At 31.8% G+C, this 14,292-nt stretch overlaps 1 protein-coding gene across 1 annotated transcript; it reads left to right on the plus strand.

Annotated features, from left to right (window-relative positions):
• The first annotated feature begins 1,644 nt into the window (after positions 1-1,644).
• Positions 1,645-5,617, plus strand: LOC134281557 (uncharacterized). The gene is made up of 3 exons (XM_062763993.1): positions 1,645-2,248; positions 2,708-2,743; positions 3,133-5,617. Exons 1-3 carry the CDS (start codon positions 1,645-1,647, stop codon positions 5,565-5,567), a joined length of 3,075 nt encoding a protein of 1,024 aa, XP_062619977.1. The 3' UTR covers positions 5,568-5,617.
• The last annotated feature ends 8,675 nt before the right edge of the window (positions 5,618-14,292 follow it).

Here is a 14,292-nt window from a genome sequence, read left to right on the forward strand (position 1 = left end):
GCATAGACTTTCTAATTATTTTTTTTTACGTTGAACCGGTATGTTGTTCTATCTTTCATAAAAACTTCACTTTCCTGTAATAAATTGTTTTAAAGAAATGTCAACAAATTACATATTTTCTGCCTATTAGATTGCACATTTACTAACAATGCATCTCGGGAATACACGTACCTAAGGCTTGTCTTGATCTTTCCTAAATTGTATATTCCTCAGTCTCACCCATACTGCTCAATACCAGGCCCGAGGAGGATTAAACACCCACCTATACTTTAAATCGATGTATGCCCTAGTGAAAATTCACCAATTTGTATGGGGACATTCACCACCCCTCTTAGATACACAGCTTTTTTCTCAGGCATACAGAATTACACCTGAAATTCCTCTGCAACTAATTGTCTTAGTTTCGCATATATATGAACAACTCTGTTTATGCTAAGAGGCATAATAATACCAACATGATGCACATTTTTTTGCAAGCACTCTGCTTTAAAGCAAAGGTGTCCCAAAATTATTTTCAAAATTTTTTTTCCTAAAAAAAATCACATCAAACAAGTGAATCAAAATATATTGCAAGCAATAGAATAAGTTACGTAGAAATAGTTACATTAGGTAGAATATTTGTACAAAAGCAATCCCTGGTGGCCTATCAAAATGGAAGCGGTGATAGATTAGTGTTGTCATGTAATCAATATTTATAGGATGTTAACGATCGGCGTCATCGTTGACATCTCTCTATCTATCTCCCTCTATCTCCGAAATTCGAAGACGTGTTTGACATATATAACAGCGATGTTAATATGATATTTTTAAAAATAAAATGCGATGACATGCAATGTAAACAACATTTAATTTGCTAAATTCTGAAAGCTTAGATCGAGTTCAGGTTGAAGAATGCAATGTAACAGATTCCATGAATACACTCGAAGATGGAACATCACGTGCTGAGCTGTAATATTTAATAGGTCAATGGAAGTCAAATCAAGATTAACACAGATATAACAATTTTTTTTTTTGTTTTATTGATTTTTACTGAGTACGAGTGCAAGTTTGTAGGCTCTTCTCCTTTAAATATGTCATTATTGCGTTCTATACACAACTACAGTTTTCCTAAGAACCGCCGACAAACATTCCTACATGACTATGTATTCAGACGCTGATAAACGCGTGACCGTGATTATCAATTGTTATTCAAGAAATCTTCAGGCACTATGCATTCGAATTTATTTAATTTACCTTAAAAAGTACATTTTACATTCACATCTTACCATGAATACACGGTTAAGATATGAGGGTATATATAAATGGACAAAAATAGCATTTCATTATATTTTTATTAAACTGTTATTTACGATAATTTTCTGGTCAGTTAAGTCCACCCATTCTTAGTCCAGGGTCTTTGATACGACTTATTTTCATAACAATCTTTCGCTTTCTTTAGTTGTATTAATTTCTGTATGCCTGACTTCTTGAGGGGAATATATATATATATATATATATATATATATATATATATATATATATTTATTTTTGTATATTTTCATATTGAACATATGGCGTATGATAGTTGTTGTTTATTTCCTTTTTTGTCTCATGATTTATGATAACCTGACATAATACTGTAAAATGTTGAATTTCAGAGGAATAATGGCGTGTTCTAAATACCTCTCCACAAAAGAGACAACACACTCTGCTCGTGTTTCACGATTATTAGTGGATCTCTGTACTGATCTCTTCAGAGACATATTGAAGAACAATGTTACAGAAATACAATTCCCATTGGTCCTTCAAAGGGAACAAAGTATCTTAATCCCTATCTTAAACAAAGCACAAAGAGAAAATCTTTTCCCTAGATCAGGAAGTTTCATTGGAACGTATCAGGAATTTGATTTGTCTTTATTGTATATATTACTTCGTAATGTATCAGGAATAAAACCTCACAAGAAGGGATGGTCTAAATCTCCGGATCCTTTAGATAGATCCCTGTCTGCCAACATAGACAGAATTAGAGAAATCAGAAATGCATATTTTGGACATGCAGCTAGGACCTTCATTACCGATGTACAATTCCATAAACTTTGGCAAAACCTTACGATTATTATCAAAGAACTCGAGAAAAGTCTTCCTGGAGGATGTACAACATACTCAGATGCTGCAAATATGATAAAATATGTAACCATGGACCCTGAACAGGAGAAGATGTTCCTTGATATAATCGATCAATGTCATCACACTATAGAGGATCTGAAAGGTATATCACTTAATTGTAAGAAATAAAGAGATAAATCTCCGTTATTGGAATTCGGGTCCAATCCTGTTTACACATTGTCAATAAAATATGTTCAAAATAAACTAACAAAATACATGGTTATTCAGTAAATTTTTTATGATTGTTGTAATTTGGATAATCAAAAAGTGGTTTCTGCAAATTTTATTTCCATGTAAAAGAATAATTCTTATATTTTTATGATGTAATTTGAAACAATATATTTTTAAAGAAAGTCATAAATCTATTGAAACGGACATGACATATTTGCAAGTCCTATTGATATAATATAAATAATGGTGTTATAATGAATAAATGGTAGGGAATTCCGAATAAACTTCTAAAATCTCTTACAGGTAAATAAAGAAATGACTTTTAGCTACATGTATTTGTATAAAGGAAGGTTGTTTTAAATTTAATGCCTTTGTATTTTGTATTTAACAGATACACTGTCTAATACTGAGAGAGAAATCGTTTTCGGTAAGTGAAAAAACCGAATTGAAAGGAAGTGTAAAAAATATTTAATGACGTCAAGAAATCAAGAAATGATATAAGTTCGTTCTACCTAAGATCGTGACTGAATAAGTGTTAGGCTGCTATGTATAGAAAATTCTTACTCTTCACGAAAACTATCTATCAGTGTGGGTTTCTTCATCCCCCCTCCCCCAAAAAGCTTAAATGCCAACAAAATATCAGCATATCAGTGAACATCGTATGATATCCTTTCATGAGTTTGATTTTTTACTAACTTAATTTCAAATGCCAAACAATCTTCTGATATCTTATTTTTTTAATTACACGTATTTAACATAGATAAACATCTAAGTAATATTTTATATTAAAATGCATTTTATGTCTTTATTCTGTAGAAAATACAAATGCTGTTCTGATGGCTCATAGACAAAAAGTGATCATACGAACAACTGGTGTACAGACCACAATCAACAAACTTAGAGAAAGCCATATTGTTATTCTGACAGGTAAAGGAGGTACGGGAAAGACCACAACAGCGTATCAAATCATGTGTGAGATGTCAGACCCTTCATTAGAATCACCATATACGCCGGTGTTGATTAAATATCCAAATCAATGGGATAAAATAATTAACTCTTCTTATCGGTATATTGTTTATTTAGATGATATTTTTGGTTTAACAAATCTTGATACTGGCGCGGTTGAAAAATGGCAATATCTACTTGATATGATATTTTCATGTGCTAAAGTTGGAAATATTAGAGTATTGATTGGACTCAGAAAGAACATATTGGATGAAGTAAGGATATGTTGCGCACATGCCATTCTTCAAGATGAAAATATTGTGGATATATCTTCAGTAGAAAATTTTACAATGAAGGATAAAGCAGATATGCTAGACGCGTATGAGAAGAGTTGCAGTTTTAAAGTCTCAGAGCAATCTGGTGACCTGTTTTCTGACTATACTAAAAAGAACGGGTTCAATGCTTTTTATAAATTCTCAGAATATCAAAAGATGGTTATGCTTAATGCCAATCCGTACTATGGATTCCCGTTAACATGCTTTCAGTTTTTCTCAAGACGAGATTTTTTTCAGCTCGGTCCGTCTTATTTTCATCACCCTGATGAACGTTTGTTCCAAGTAATAGAAGATATGCGACGTTCCAAATGTGGGAAAAGGCTGGAAAAGGTCAAATATTGCGTATTATGCTATGTATTTATTAATGGGATGATTGATACAATTAATATTTCTGAGACTATGTTAAAAAATATCTGTAAAAAATTAATGATCGTTGATACATTTCTAATAGATATCAAAGACGCACTGAATGACTTAAATGGATTGTTTTTGTCACATGTCACAAATCATCGTTATGCATTTTCACATGAAAGTATTCTTGAGACCGTTATGGTTTCATTTGGACAAATAGCCCCTGAAATCGTGATAAAACACTGCAGTAGAAGAAAATTACGTGAACTGATTCGCACACAGAACTATAAACCTAGACTTGGCGAAGTTGTTCTAAAGATTTCAAGACATTATTATGAAGAACTAGCACAGAGACTTTTACGTGGTGATAATGGTGACAGTGAAGAAGTAAAAAATATATCACTGGTAGCTTTTAATATCATTCAATATCCTGGATGTAATGACTCCGAGTTTGTGTCTGTTTTCTGTAATCGTAAAATGTCTGACCGATTATCTTTACTGTTCCATTGCGTTTTTGAAGATGTCATCTTGTATTCATTCTTCAAAAACACAGTTCTGTTGCAGGAGCTTCTAGAACGTTACGGACCTCATCATAATTCTCCAACTTCGCATATGAAAGAACCGAATTTTCAAATATCTGTTCAACAGATTGAAAATGTGCTAAAGGATGTTTTTGTGCATTATGATAAACTAGCATTAAGTATTATATTAACGTATATTTGCCGTTACCGAAATCACCCTTGTGTAACATATGTACCCTGCTTGCGTGGACTGCTTCATATGAAAATACACGGAAGTCTTACTGTTCTTCATCACTGTACTATTCATGGTTGGGCGGATTTGGTAGAAGTCATTCTTCAGATGCACAAACCAACAAAGACAAACCACAATTGGTCAGTTCTACACCTAGCTGCGTATGCTGGAAGACCGCTGTTGTTAAAAAGGTTTATAGATCTTGGAGTGGATATGACAGAGAGAACATCAGAAGGGTTTTCTGTGCTCCAAGCAGCTCTTTTAGGTGTCCGATACGGTAATCAAGATATTAGTTTTCCCTCACACACGGCAAATTATGTTTCATTTTCAAATGAGTTTGCAATAATCAGTTTGTCTTTCCCAGAGAGTAAAGAATTTGAAACCTCTATTAACATGTTACTGACAAAACCTGCAGAGGATATAAGATCTGATCTATCTATGATTGTGGATGAGTTTAAAAACAACATCGTGCACTATCTTGTGATGCATAACTACAGTGATATTCTAGATTGCCTTCTTAAGTATGGCAAGGAATTTCTCTCCCATCGCAATAGCAGTGCTCTTCCCACAGCACTGCATACCGGTGTGTATCTAGGAAGACGTGAGATAGTGGAAAAATTGTGGAAACTGGGATTACATCCTCAGGACAGTGAACTCTCTCTCAAGGAGACTCTTCGTAATGGTGAAAAGTTTTGCAACAAACAGATATTCTATAGCAAATTGAAAAACAAAAAATGCTGGAATGATGGGGACAGAGAGGTGCTTGATGTAAAACTAAAAGCAATAGAGCAAATAAAAATTGCGTTCGGAGATGCTAATGAGTTTCAAGGTGTTCGAGATTTCTTCTTAAAAGAGAAATTATTTTGAAGTAAAGATAAAAGGTGACCTTAAACTGACAATTTATATAAATTATAATATGTGTGAAATGCAATTAAAATTTATAATATACATGATGGCTTCTACATTATTTTGTCAATTTTAGTCAATTTCTCTTTGCAATCTTTAATATACTTTTTCTTTATTCAGAAAGATGGTTAAGTGCAAAAAAGTTATCAAATTCTTTTTTAAATACCTGAAATAAGCTAAAGCTATTAAATGAAATGGTTGTTTCATAGAATAGCATGAAATCAGAGTTTTTAGGTAATTTTTTTTCACATAGTTTGTAACTGCCGAATTTTAGGTGATAACGATCATACTTATCAGTAACCTCCTATAAAATCCATTTGAGCTTTATTTCGTTGCATGTCATATGCTTAAATAAAAAAGCTTCATGTATAGATTGAAAATAACGTTGATGGCTTTTTTTTCCCTCTCTTCTAAGCTATATCTTGCTAATAGTGTGTGTTTAAAGAAGAAAGTGCGGTATGAACAAAAATCAGCCCATTCCCAAAATTTTATTAAATTGTTCTAGAAACATGTCGAGAGTGACGACTTCCTACGTCATTTTAGTTTTTGTTATTATCTCAAACCATTTCTTCAAGAGATCTAGACCTCTTCAAATATATATAGGTAGTTTTCGTAAGAAAATAATGCTATGATGTTATGACGTCGTCAACTTGGCGTTATCGAATTTCAACGTTTTAACGTTTCAACTTTTTAATCCCGATATAGCGCCAAAAAATTTTGAAATAAAAAAAAGTTATAGCTTACTCATCTGTTCCATTTGTGGACTATTCTTAAAATGTGGAGCAAGTTCGCTGAATATAAAAATTAATGTTCTTTACTGGAAATACTGTTGGTCATTGATATTGCTATTTTTTGCGAGAAAACGATTCATCAAGAAAGTCAATGGAACATTTATAGCTTGAATTAGTCTATTATTCCAATTTTTTACTCACAGTGAAATCTTCAAGTTCCGAAGAACAAGATATCTTTCTTTTATTCACTTTGATTTTGTGTGTGTGAGGGAGGGTGTGTGTATGTACAGTATAAGTTTGTAAATAGAAAATTTACACCGGGACATACATCACAGATATACGAATTAACTGCATACGACATTATTTGTGTATTATTACGATGGTTCTAGATGAAGACGGCTATCTTACCTTAATTTTGTTGATAACATGTATATAAATAAATTTAAGACAATTTTCAGTTTCGGCTTTTTTTTCTTTATGAGAAAACACATGTATACAAGAACATTTTTTTACTATACAAAAAAAGAAAATCGAGTTATTCAAATCCCATTGGCGTCGGGAGGAAATTGAAAGTGGGGGGAGGGGATTACATAAAAAATAAATAAAATAAAAAGGAAATTTGCATTGGCCAAACACGAAAATCTTATTTTCTTTGTGAGAGGGGTTGGGGGAGGGGTTAATTTCGAACTCCAGCACCATTTTTTTTTCCAAACACCAACACTTTCCACAATCTTTTAAGCCTGTACTGCAACATGTCTGTGGAAAATTGGGAGGGGCTGAACCCACGCAGCAGTGTCCGATGTCTATACTAAGTCTATCTTTTGGAAAAGGTGGGGCCCGCCCGGTTCCGACGCCTATATGGATCTCTTTAAATCATGCAAAAAAGCATTGTAAATTCCCCCCTCTGAAAAGTTGTGTGGAATCATTTATCCACTTATATAATAGGATTTTCAGCATTACTGAATCACACGTTATGCACATTCTTTAATTGCAGACTAATGTGCTTATAAAATGCAAATATATTTAATCTTGGTATTTTTAATGACTTGCGTTTAATTTTTATTTCAGATCTTTGTTATGCTCCGAAATTCGGAGCGAAGCGAAAAAGACATCTGATTTTAATCAGATTGCACTTGATGGCAAATAAGGGCGTCTTCGCACGAGTGAAAAATTCGCAAGAGGTTAAACATCGATATATCATTAGTGCTTTATTATTAAAATGCGGGATATACATTCTTCCGGGTTATATAACACTTGTAAATAAATCTCTTTTTGTATAATTATGATTGAAACATAACTTCACACGAATAAGCTGTCATTTTAATTTGATTTAATTGAGTATGTTAATTCAAACCAAATTTTTAAGCAATATAAGGGATATCTGAGCTAAAAAAAAAATACGAGATTAGGTTTAGATTAAGATGATATTTGCTATCTACGTTCAAATTAATTTCTTTTTCATGAATTTTAACTTTGATATTCCCAAGTTTCTGTGGGCTAAATTGACGTTAAACTGCATCTGATATTTTTATCCGATCCGGAAATGAATGCATATATACATGTATTATTGTTTTAAATCTCGAATATCTATTAAACCTGATTGATTTATATTATTGTGTAAATTACAGGAATTCAGATCTTTATTTAAAGCTACAAAAAATAGAAAGATCTTTTTAATTTTATATTGTCCGCACGTCATTTATGACTTCAAAACAAGGATTTCTCAGGATTTTATTTATGTAGATGTTCTTTGCGAACACTGCATCTAAATCTACCATATTTTACAGCACTTATTTCAATTATTCATGTAAACTTGTAACTATACCTTTACAAGATGATGATGAAAACTTTTTTAATGGAAACGGGTTTATAATAACTAAGTTAATGAAACGTTTCCTTTTTTATATCAAAGGGAGCAGTGAGTCGGAAATGTGTTACACCTCTTTTCCCAGACACAAAAAATTGATGAAAATTGGGACTTATCAGGAGTGGCAAAATATCAATAAGGGCTGCCACACTAACCATTTTTTGCTTTGCAAGGTACCGATAAATATGACATCCCCCTTTTTTTACAATTATTTCAACGAATCCCTCTCATCCAAAATGCCCCCCCCCCCCCCCCCAAAAAAGAGAGAAAAAAACGTACTTGAATTTTCTTGTTAACTTACGTCGCTTCCTAACTCCGTCGTCTTTTGATGTTTCGGGATCCCTGACAGATAATTAATTACAATCATTTTTTTAGGTAACAATTTTCATTTAAAAGAAAGATACCAGGTGAAATATAGGCCTTTTTTCGTGAATTCATCGTGAAATATAAACATCTCTTAAAATATAGACTGGGGCATTCAAAAGTTTAGCGAGATGGCACAATAAGCATCAAATATAGAGCGTGAAATTAAATATCAACATTTTGGTGTATCGTTTTTTTATAATAATTTTCAATCTGGCTGCGGAAAGGATATATTTTCAAATCTATCTGTATGCCTGTGCCGTATATATGTACGTATACATGTACGTTTATATCAGAATGCAACCATGTATGGCCTCGGAATATTGATACATTTTAACAGATTTTGCAAAGAATTATTTTATTTTATATAGGCTAGTGTTTTGAATGAAAAAAATAAATTATTAGAAAATCAAATGAGATCTATTGTGAGGTCATCTTTGCGTTATTACGTATTTTTTTCACATCTGCTGATGGTAGCTATGAACTCTCTCATTTCCAAAATAAAGTTATGTATACCGTTGGCATAAAAAAGAAGCCAGTTTTCTTCTTCTGTGTTAAATCTGCTCTTTATCCTTATCGGAAATATTTGTCAGATGCAAGTTAGGTCTGGGTTAGGGTTATCAGGGCAATCATTATCTGCCTTATTATCCTTGCATATTTTCCAATTTGTATGCCATTTTTTGACAAATAGACTTACATGGAAAATAAATATATTATCGATGAATAAAGTATTTCTTTATTAACACTTTTTATGAATTATGGTAACATAATTTCACATAAATAAAATTACACCTCACAATGAACTTTCAATTCGCCGCCGGAAATAGTAATATAAAGTCAAAATAAACATACTGCACATTCCTCGAGCAAAATCTTATCCCTGTTTTCATCAGTCTTTCATCAAAATGTTTTGAAATATATGTGTTTTTTTTTTGCTCGAGGAATGTGCAGTATGTCAACTTTAGAAATATATGTTGAAAAAAGTGGAAAAACTAGCAATTTTCGGGGGGAAAAAACGGACCTTTAAACGTGGTGTATACGTCTAAAAATTTTGCTTTGCATACTGTAGATCACTTAATTTTCGCGACACCTTATTTTCGCGAGATAGTCATTGACTCTTTATTAGCGAGACAAAATTTTCACGAATTGTGGACATTGCTTTATATAATCATAAGGAATTCTATTATACGCGAGAATGAAATTTTCGCGACCATATACCGCCTCGCGTAATTATGCGAAAATAAAGTTCTCGCGAATAAAAAGTGATTTACAGTATTCTAAAACTACCAATCCTCTAGTACATTTACAAAGTTTATATAATTCGGCAGACCTGTTTATTAAATTACAGAATAGTGTGCCTTTGTAAAGTAGGTAACGTACTTAATTCTTTATATTAAATGTAATTTCACGAATTCCTAATAAAAAACAAATCATGATGAACTTTATTTTAAGCTGCTAGAACTTAATTTTTATTTTCGTACACGCATTTAAACATTTTTAAACAAATAACAGCATTTACAATGGGTTTAATTCTATTTTTTTAGGGTTTAGGGATTAGAAAATATCATTACTGACAAAAATATTTAAATCCTTTTTTTAGAAAGAGTTTTTTTTTTTTTTTTAATTAAAAAGTGACTAGTGCAGTTCAAAGTTCAAAAACAATTTCATCAATTGTAGGAAACGATTTAAATAGAGTAGAAAATTGGTAACTTTTTAGATTATTGTTTATTGGTCAATTTCTATGATTTTAAATTTTCTAAAACTCCTTTGAGTTTGAATTATTCACATTTTAAGTACACATCTTGACAATATATTTGAAGAGAAATATATATAAAAATTCTTCTGATGTCGACATAAAGCCCGCATTGCACCTCAGGAAAGTTAAATAAGTATTACCATTTGACTTCAAATAACAAAATCAAGTCTCAGGCACTTCAGCCCCCGTGTAAAATATATAGATATCATTAAACAATACAAAAAAACTTCAAAAAATAACAGTCATAAGTAGAAATGTTTTTTTTTTGTGTGATTAAGCGCGCTCCATCCTTTAAAGGTTTAGGTTTATTTTCCTTAAATATACGCATTATTTACTGCAATCGATCAGTCTCTTAAGATTTAGGGTTTTTCTTTAATTTATTTTTCTTAATTTTCTTTATTTACTTTTCCTTTTTTTTAATTTAAAAACATATTTTTTATGTATTAATTAAATTTAACGTTGTTTTGATAAATTTTATTTCCTTATTTCATCAATTTGTTTTGATTTAATTTAGATTTCTATTTAACTTTGATTCATATTTCTATATTCTTTTTTATTTTTATTTTTTTATTTTTAAGGTGTTATTGTAATACATTTTACATGTCTGTTTTTTTTTTAAGTTTTATGCTCCTGGTGATAAATATTACCCAAAAACTTGTCAAGAAAAGCAAAAATACACAATGTCGGACTACATCCGGTTTTACCGTAAGTTACGCGGAAGTGACGTCACTGGACGTTTTTTTAACAACCCCAGAAGATTAAGCTTAACATTTTGAACAACTTTGCCTCTTCAATATATTACTCATTCTCAATATTTTAAAAGATATCAGGAAAGATCTGCTGGCCCATCTAGATCCCTTATTTTAAGGTCTAACCTTCTTTTTTTGTGTGATTAAGTGTGCTCCATCCTTTAAAGGTTTAGGTTTATTTTCCTTAAATATACGCTTTATTTACTGCAATCGATCAGTCTCTTAAGATTTAGGGTTTTTCTTTAATTTATTTTTCTTAATTTTCTTTATTTACTTTTCCTTTTTTTTAATTTAAAAACATATTTTTTATGTATCAATTAAATTTAACGTTGTTTTGATAAATTTTATTTCCTTATTTCATCAATTTGTTTTGATTTAATTTAGATTTCTATTTAACTTTGATTCATATTTCTATATTCTTTTTTATTTTTTTTATCATTTGTAAGATCCTGTAGACTTGATTGGGCCTCGTCTTCTAAAACTCTCGGCAAGTGTTATATGCAGATCTATTACACATCTTATTAATTCTAGCATCACTAATAGAGTATTTCCATCCTGTTTAAAACAAGCGAAAGTCACTACTATTTTCAAAAATGGCGACCACGCAGATCCAGAGAACTACAGACAGATATCCATTTTCCCAACATTATTAAAATTGGTGGAAAAACACATAGCCAATCAAATATGTAACTTTACCTCTAGCTTTGATCTTTATTTAAATCAAAGTCTGGATTTCGAGAATTTCAAAAAGTCAAACGGCTTTAACAAAACTTACAGATAATTTGCTACAAGCTCTATGGATTTGGTTTATCAAAATATTCTAATAATACTTCTTTAAATAAAGTATAATTATTATAATCATAATTATTATTATTACCCGGTATTATTATTATTATAATTATTGTTGTTGTTGTTGTTTAATATTGTTTTCCATTTTAACTTCTAGTTGTTACATGTAAGCTGTTGAAGTATAACAACATGTGAACAATGTTGTTACACTTTGCATCTTATTATGAGTGTTTACATTTGATGGAGACAAGACCAAAAGTGTCAAAAATGTTGTAAAATCCCTGATCATTTAATAAAACGGCTTTTGACTTTTGAATTCGGTCTACTCTTCACTATAAAGACCTGCTCAGGTATCGATTAACCTCGGCCTACGGCCACGGTCAACCAATACCGGGCCAGGTCCGTATAGCCACGAATAGACCTCATCAAAAGTCTATAATTGTATAATGTTTACATAAAGAGACTAATAAATCTTAGCAATTATATCATAAATGATGGGGTATAGTTAACGAGACTAGAAAGAGATCATCTCACCGAAATAGTGTTTGCAAAATATGATAAGAAACATTTTTATTACCCGAAGCTTGCCCCTTCCCAATTTTTTCTTACCTCTGTAACCTGTTTGCATAGAAAGGAAATATGGTTGTGTTGTTGACCGGGAATCTTTTATTTTCCTTCACATTCATTCCATTATTTTTTTTTCGCAGTCACTTGGACCCAGAATGCATAGCTTCGTACACAAACGTTAAAGCAGCGTTCTTGCGAGAATGACAACAAAATTAAACGAATAATAAGTTTGACATAATTTAATGAATTAATTGTAAAGAAATAGTCAAATACAGTAGAACATGTTTAGTGCGTATAAACACGGATATTATGAATTCATGGTTATAGCGAAGTTATCTTGGATCTCCAAGTATATAAATTTATTCCTTATACGAGTTTTTCTGTGAATGGTTCTTCAATAAAATCTGCCCTGATCAGGCTTCCGTATGGTAAAGCAAAATAGGACGTCATGTGACGTCAGAGTCATAGACGAACCGAATATCACGCGCAGTTTGACGAGCCAGATCTAAATGAAAACTGAACAAGACTGTGCTCGCCCATGCATACGGTTGCACCATTAACATATTATTTTTTTTATCATGATAAAGGTTTTGAAGTGTCAACACGTTAGGTGCCCGTGGTTACGACTGCGACAGAATCTGGCAAATAATAAATCAGTCTGATTCCCAAATTCCTAATAACAAATCATATACAAAATTGAAATTATTTTTAAAAATATATATAATATTGGTTATGACAATTTATAAAGTGTATGCTCGGTAATTTAATGTGGATTATTGTTTTGAAAAATCTCTTTTAAACTAAATCCCATATCTAATCAATCTTGTACAAAATAAACGCACAGTCATCTGCGTTATCTATGAGTCGTTAACACTGTGATCAATATTTGTGTTACCTTAATTCAGTAGGTAGATATGACAGAACATTGATGCCACTTAAAAATGATTTTGCTATGTACGTCCTACGTAGTAGATAATAGGTCGTGCATACGAGATATTAAGTCGTTATACCAGATAAGCCTGTAGTATGACATGTACTACACAATGTAAGTCGTCCAGATGTACCATTAATATTGTGATAAGAATTTAGTCATTTCAGGGAGAAACAAATATGTAAAAATATTAAGTCATATGAACGATATACTCGGTGATAAATATATGAGAATAACACATTTGTATAAAAGACACTAATTATTTTTGATAAAAAATACTTTTTCAAGAAAAATTCTTAGTCTGTGCTTTGTAACGATTTGCCTGATAATGATATCTTTTAACTTTTTCACTATACTATGGCAATTGAGCAGTGAACAATCTATTTGTCCAAAGCAACTACTTTGACATGGAACCTCGGTTTAACAGATTCCTCCGACAAACCAATTTCTAATTCTGGCAAGGAGGTCGCAACCTGCGCAGAAACAACCGTTTCCCTTCTCTGCAAAACTAAATCGAGAAAAACGATCCCTGGTGACATCAAAATTATGGGTGTTGGTTATATATTCATTATATAAACAGTGGATGTGGAGGGAGGATGTTTCATTATATAAATATTGCATGTAGTTGAGTGTAACATAGAAAATTTTCATCCCAAGAAAACCATTGTCAACCGAGGCGCAGCCAAGGTTTTCAATGGTTTCCGAGGGGTGAAAGTTTTTTAATGTTACACTCAACTACATGCAATATTTATTATATTAAACTGAATGTTTTATACAAATACATATAACAGTGAACCGTGCGCGCATAAATTCTGCGTAGTCGCTATTTTTTTTTAAATATCACCCGTCGTTAAGCAATGTTGACTGTTGCTACGCTGGAGGGCGTGGCTTCATTATTCAGCGGGTAATGGTGTTTTTTTTAGCAAATGTTTC

The sequence above is a fragment of the Saccostrea cucullata genome, unplaced genomic scaffold (genome assembly GCF_032062105.1).
Source record: "Saccostrea cucullata isolate Sc308-1 unplaced genomic scaffold, CSIRO_AGI_Scuc_v1 ctg8969, whole genome shotgun sequence".
NCBI lineage: Eukaryota > Metazoa > Mollusca > Bivalvia > Ostreida > Ostreidae > Saccostrea > Saccostrea cuccullata.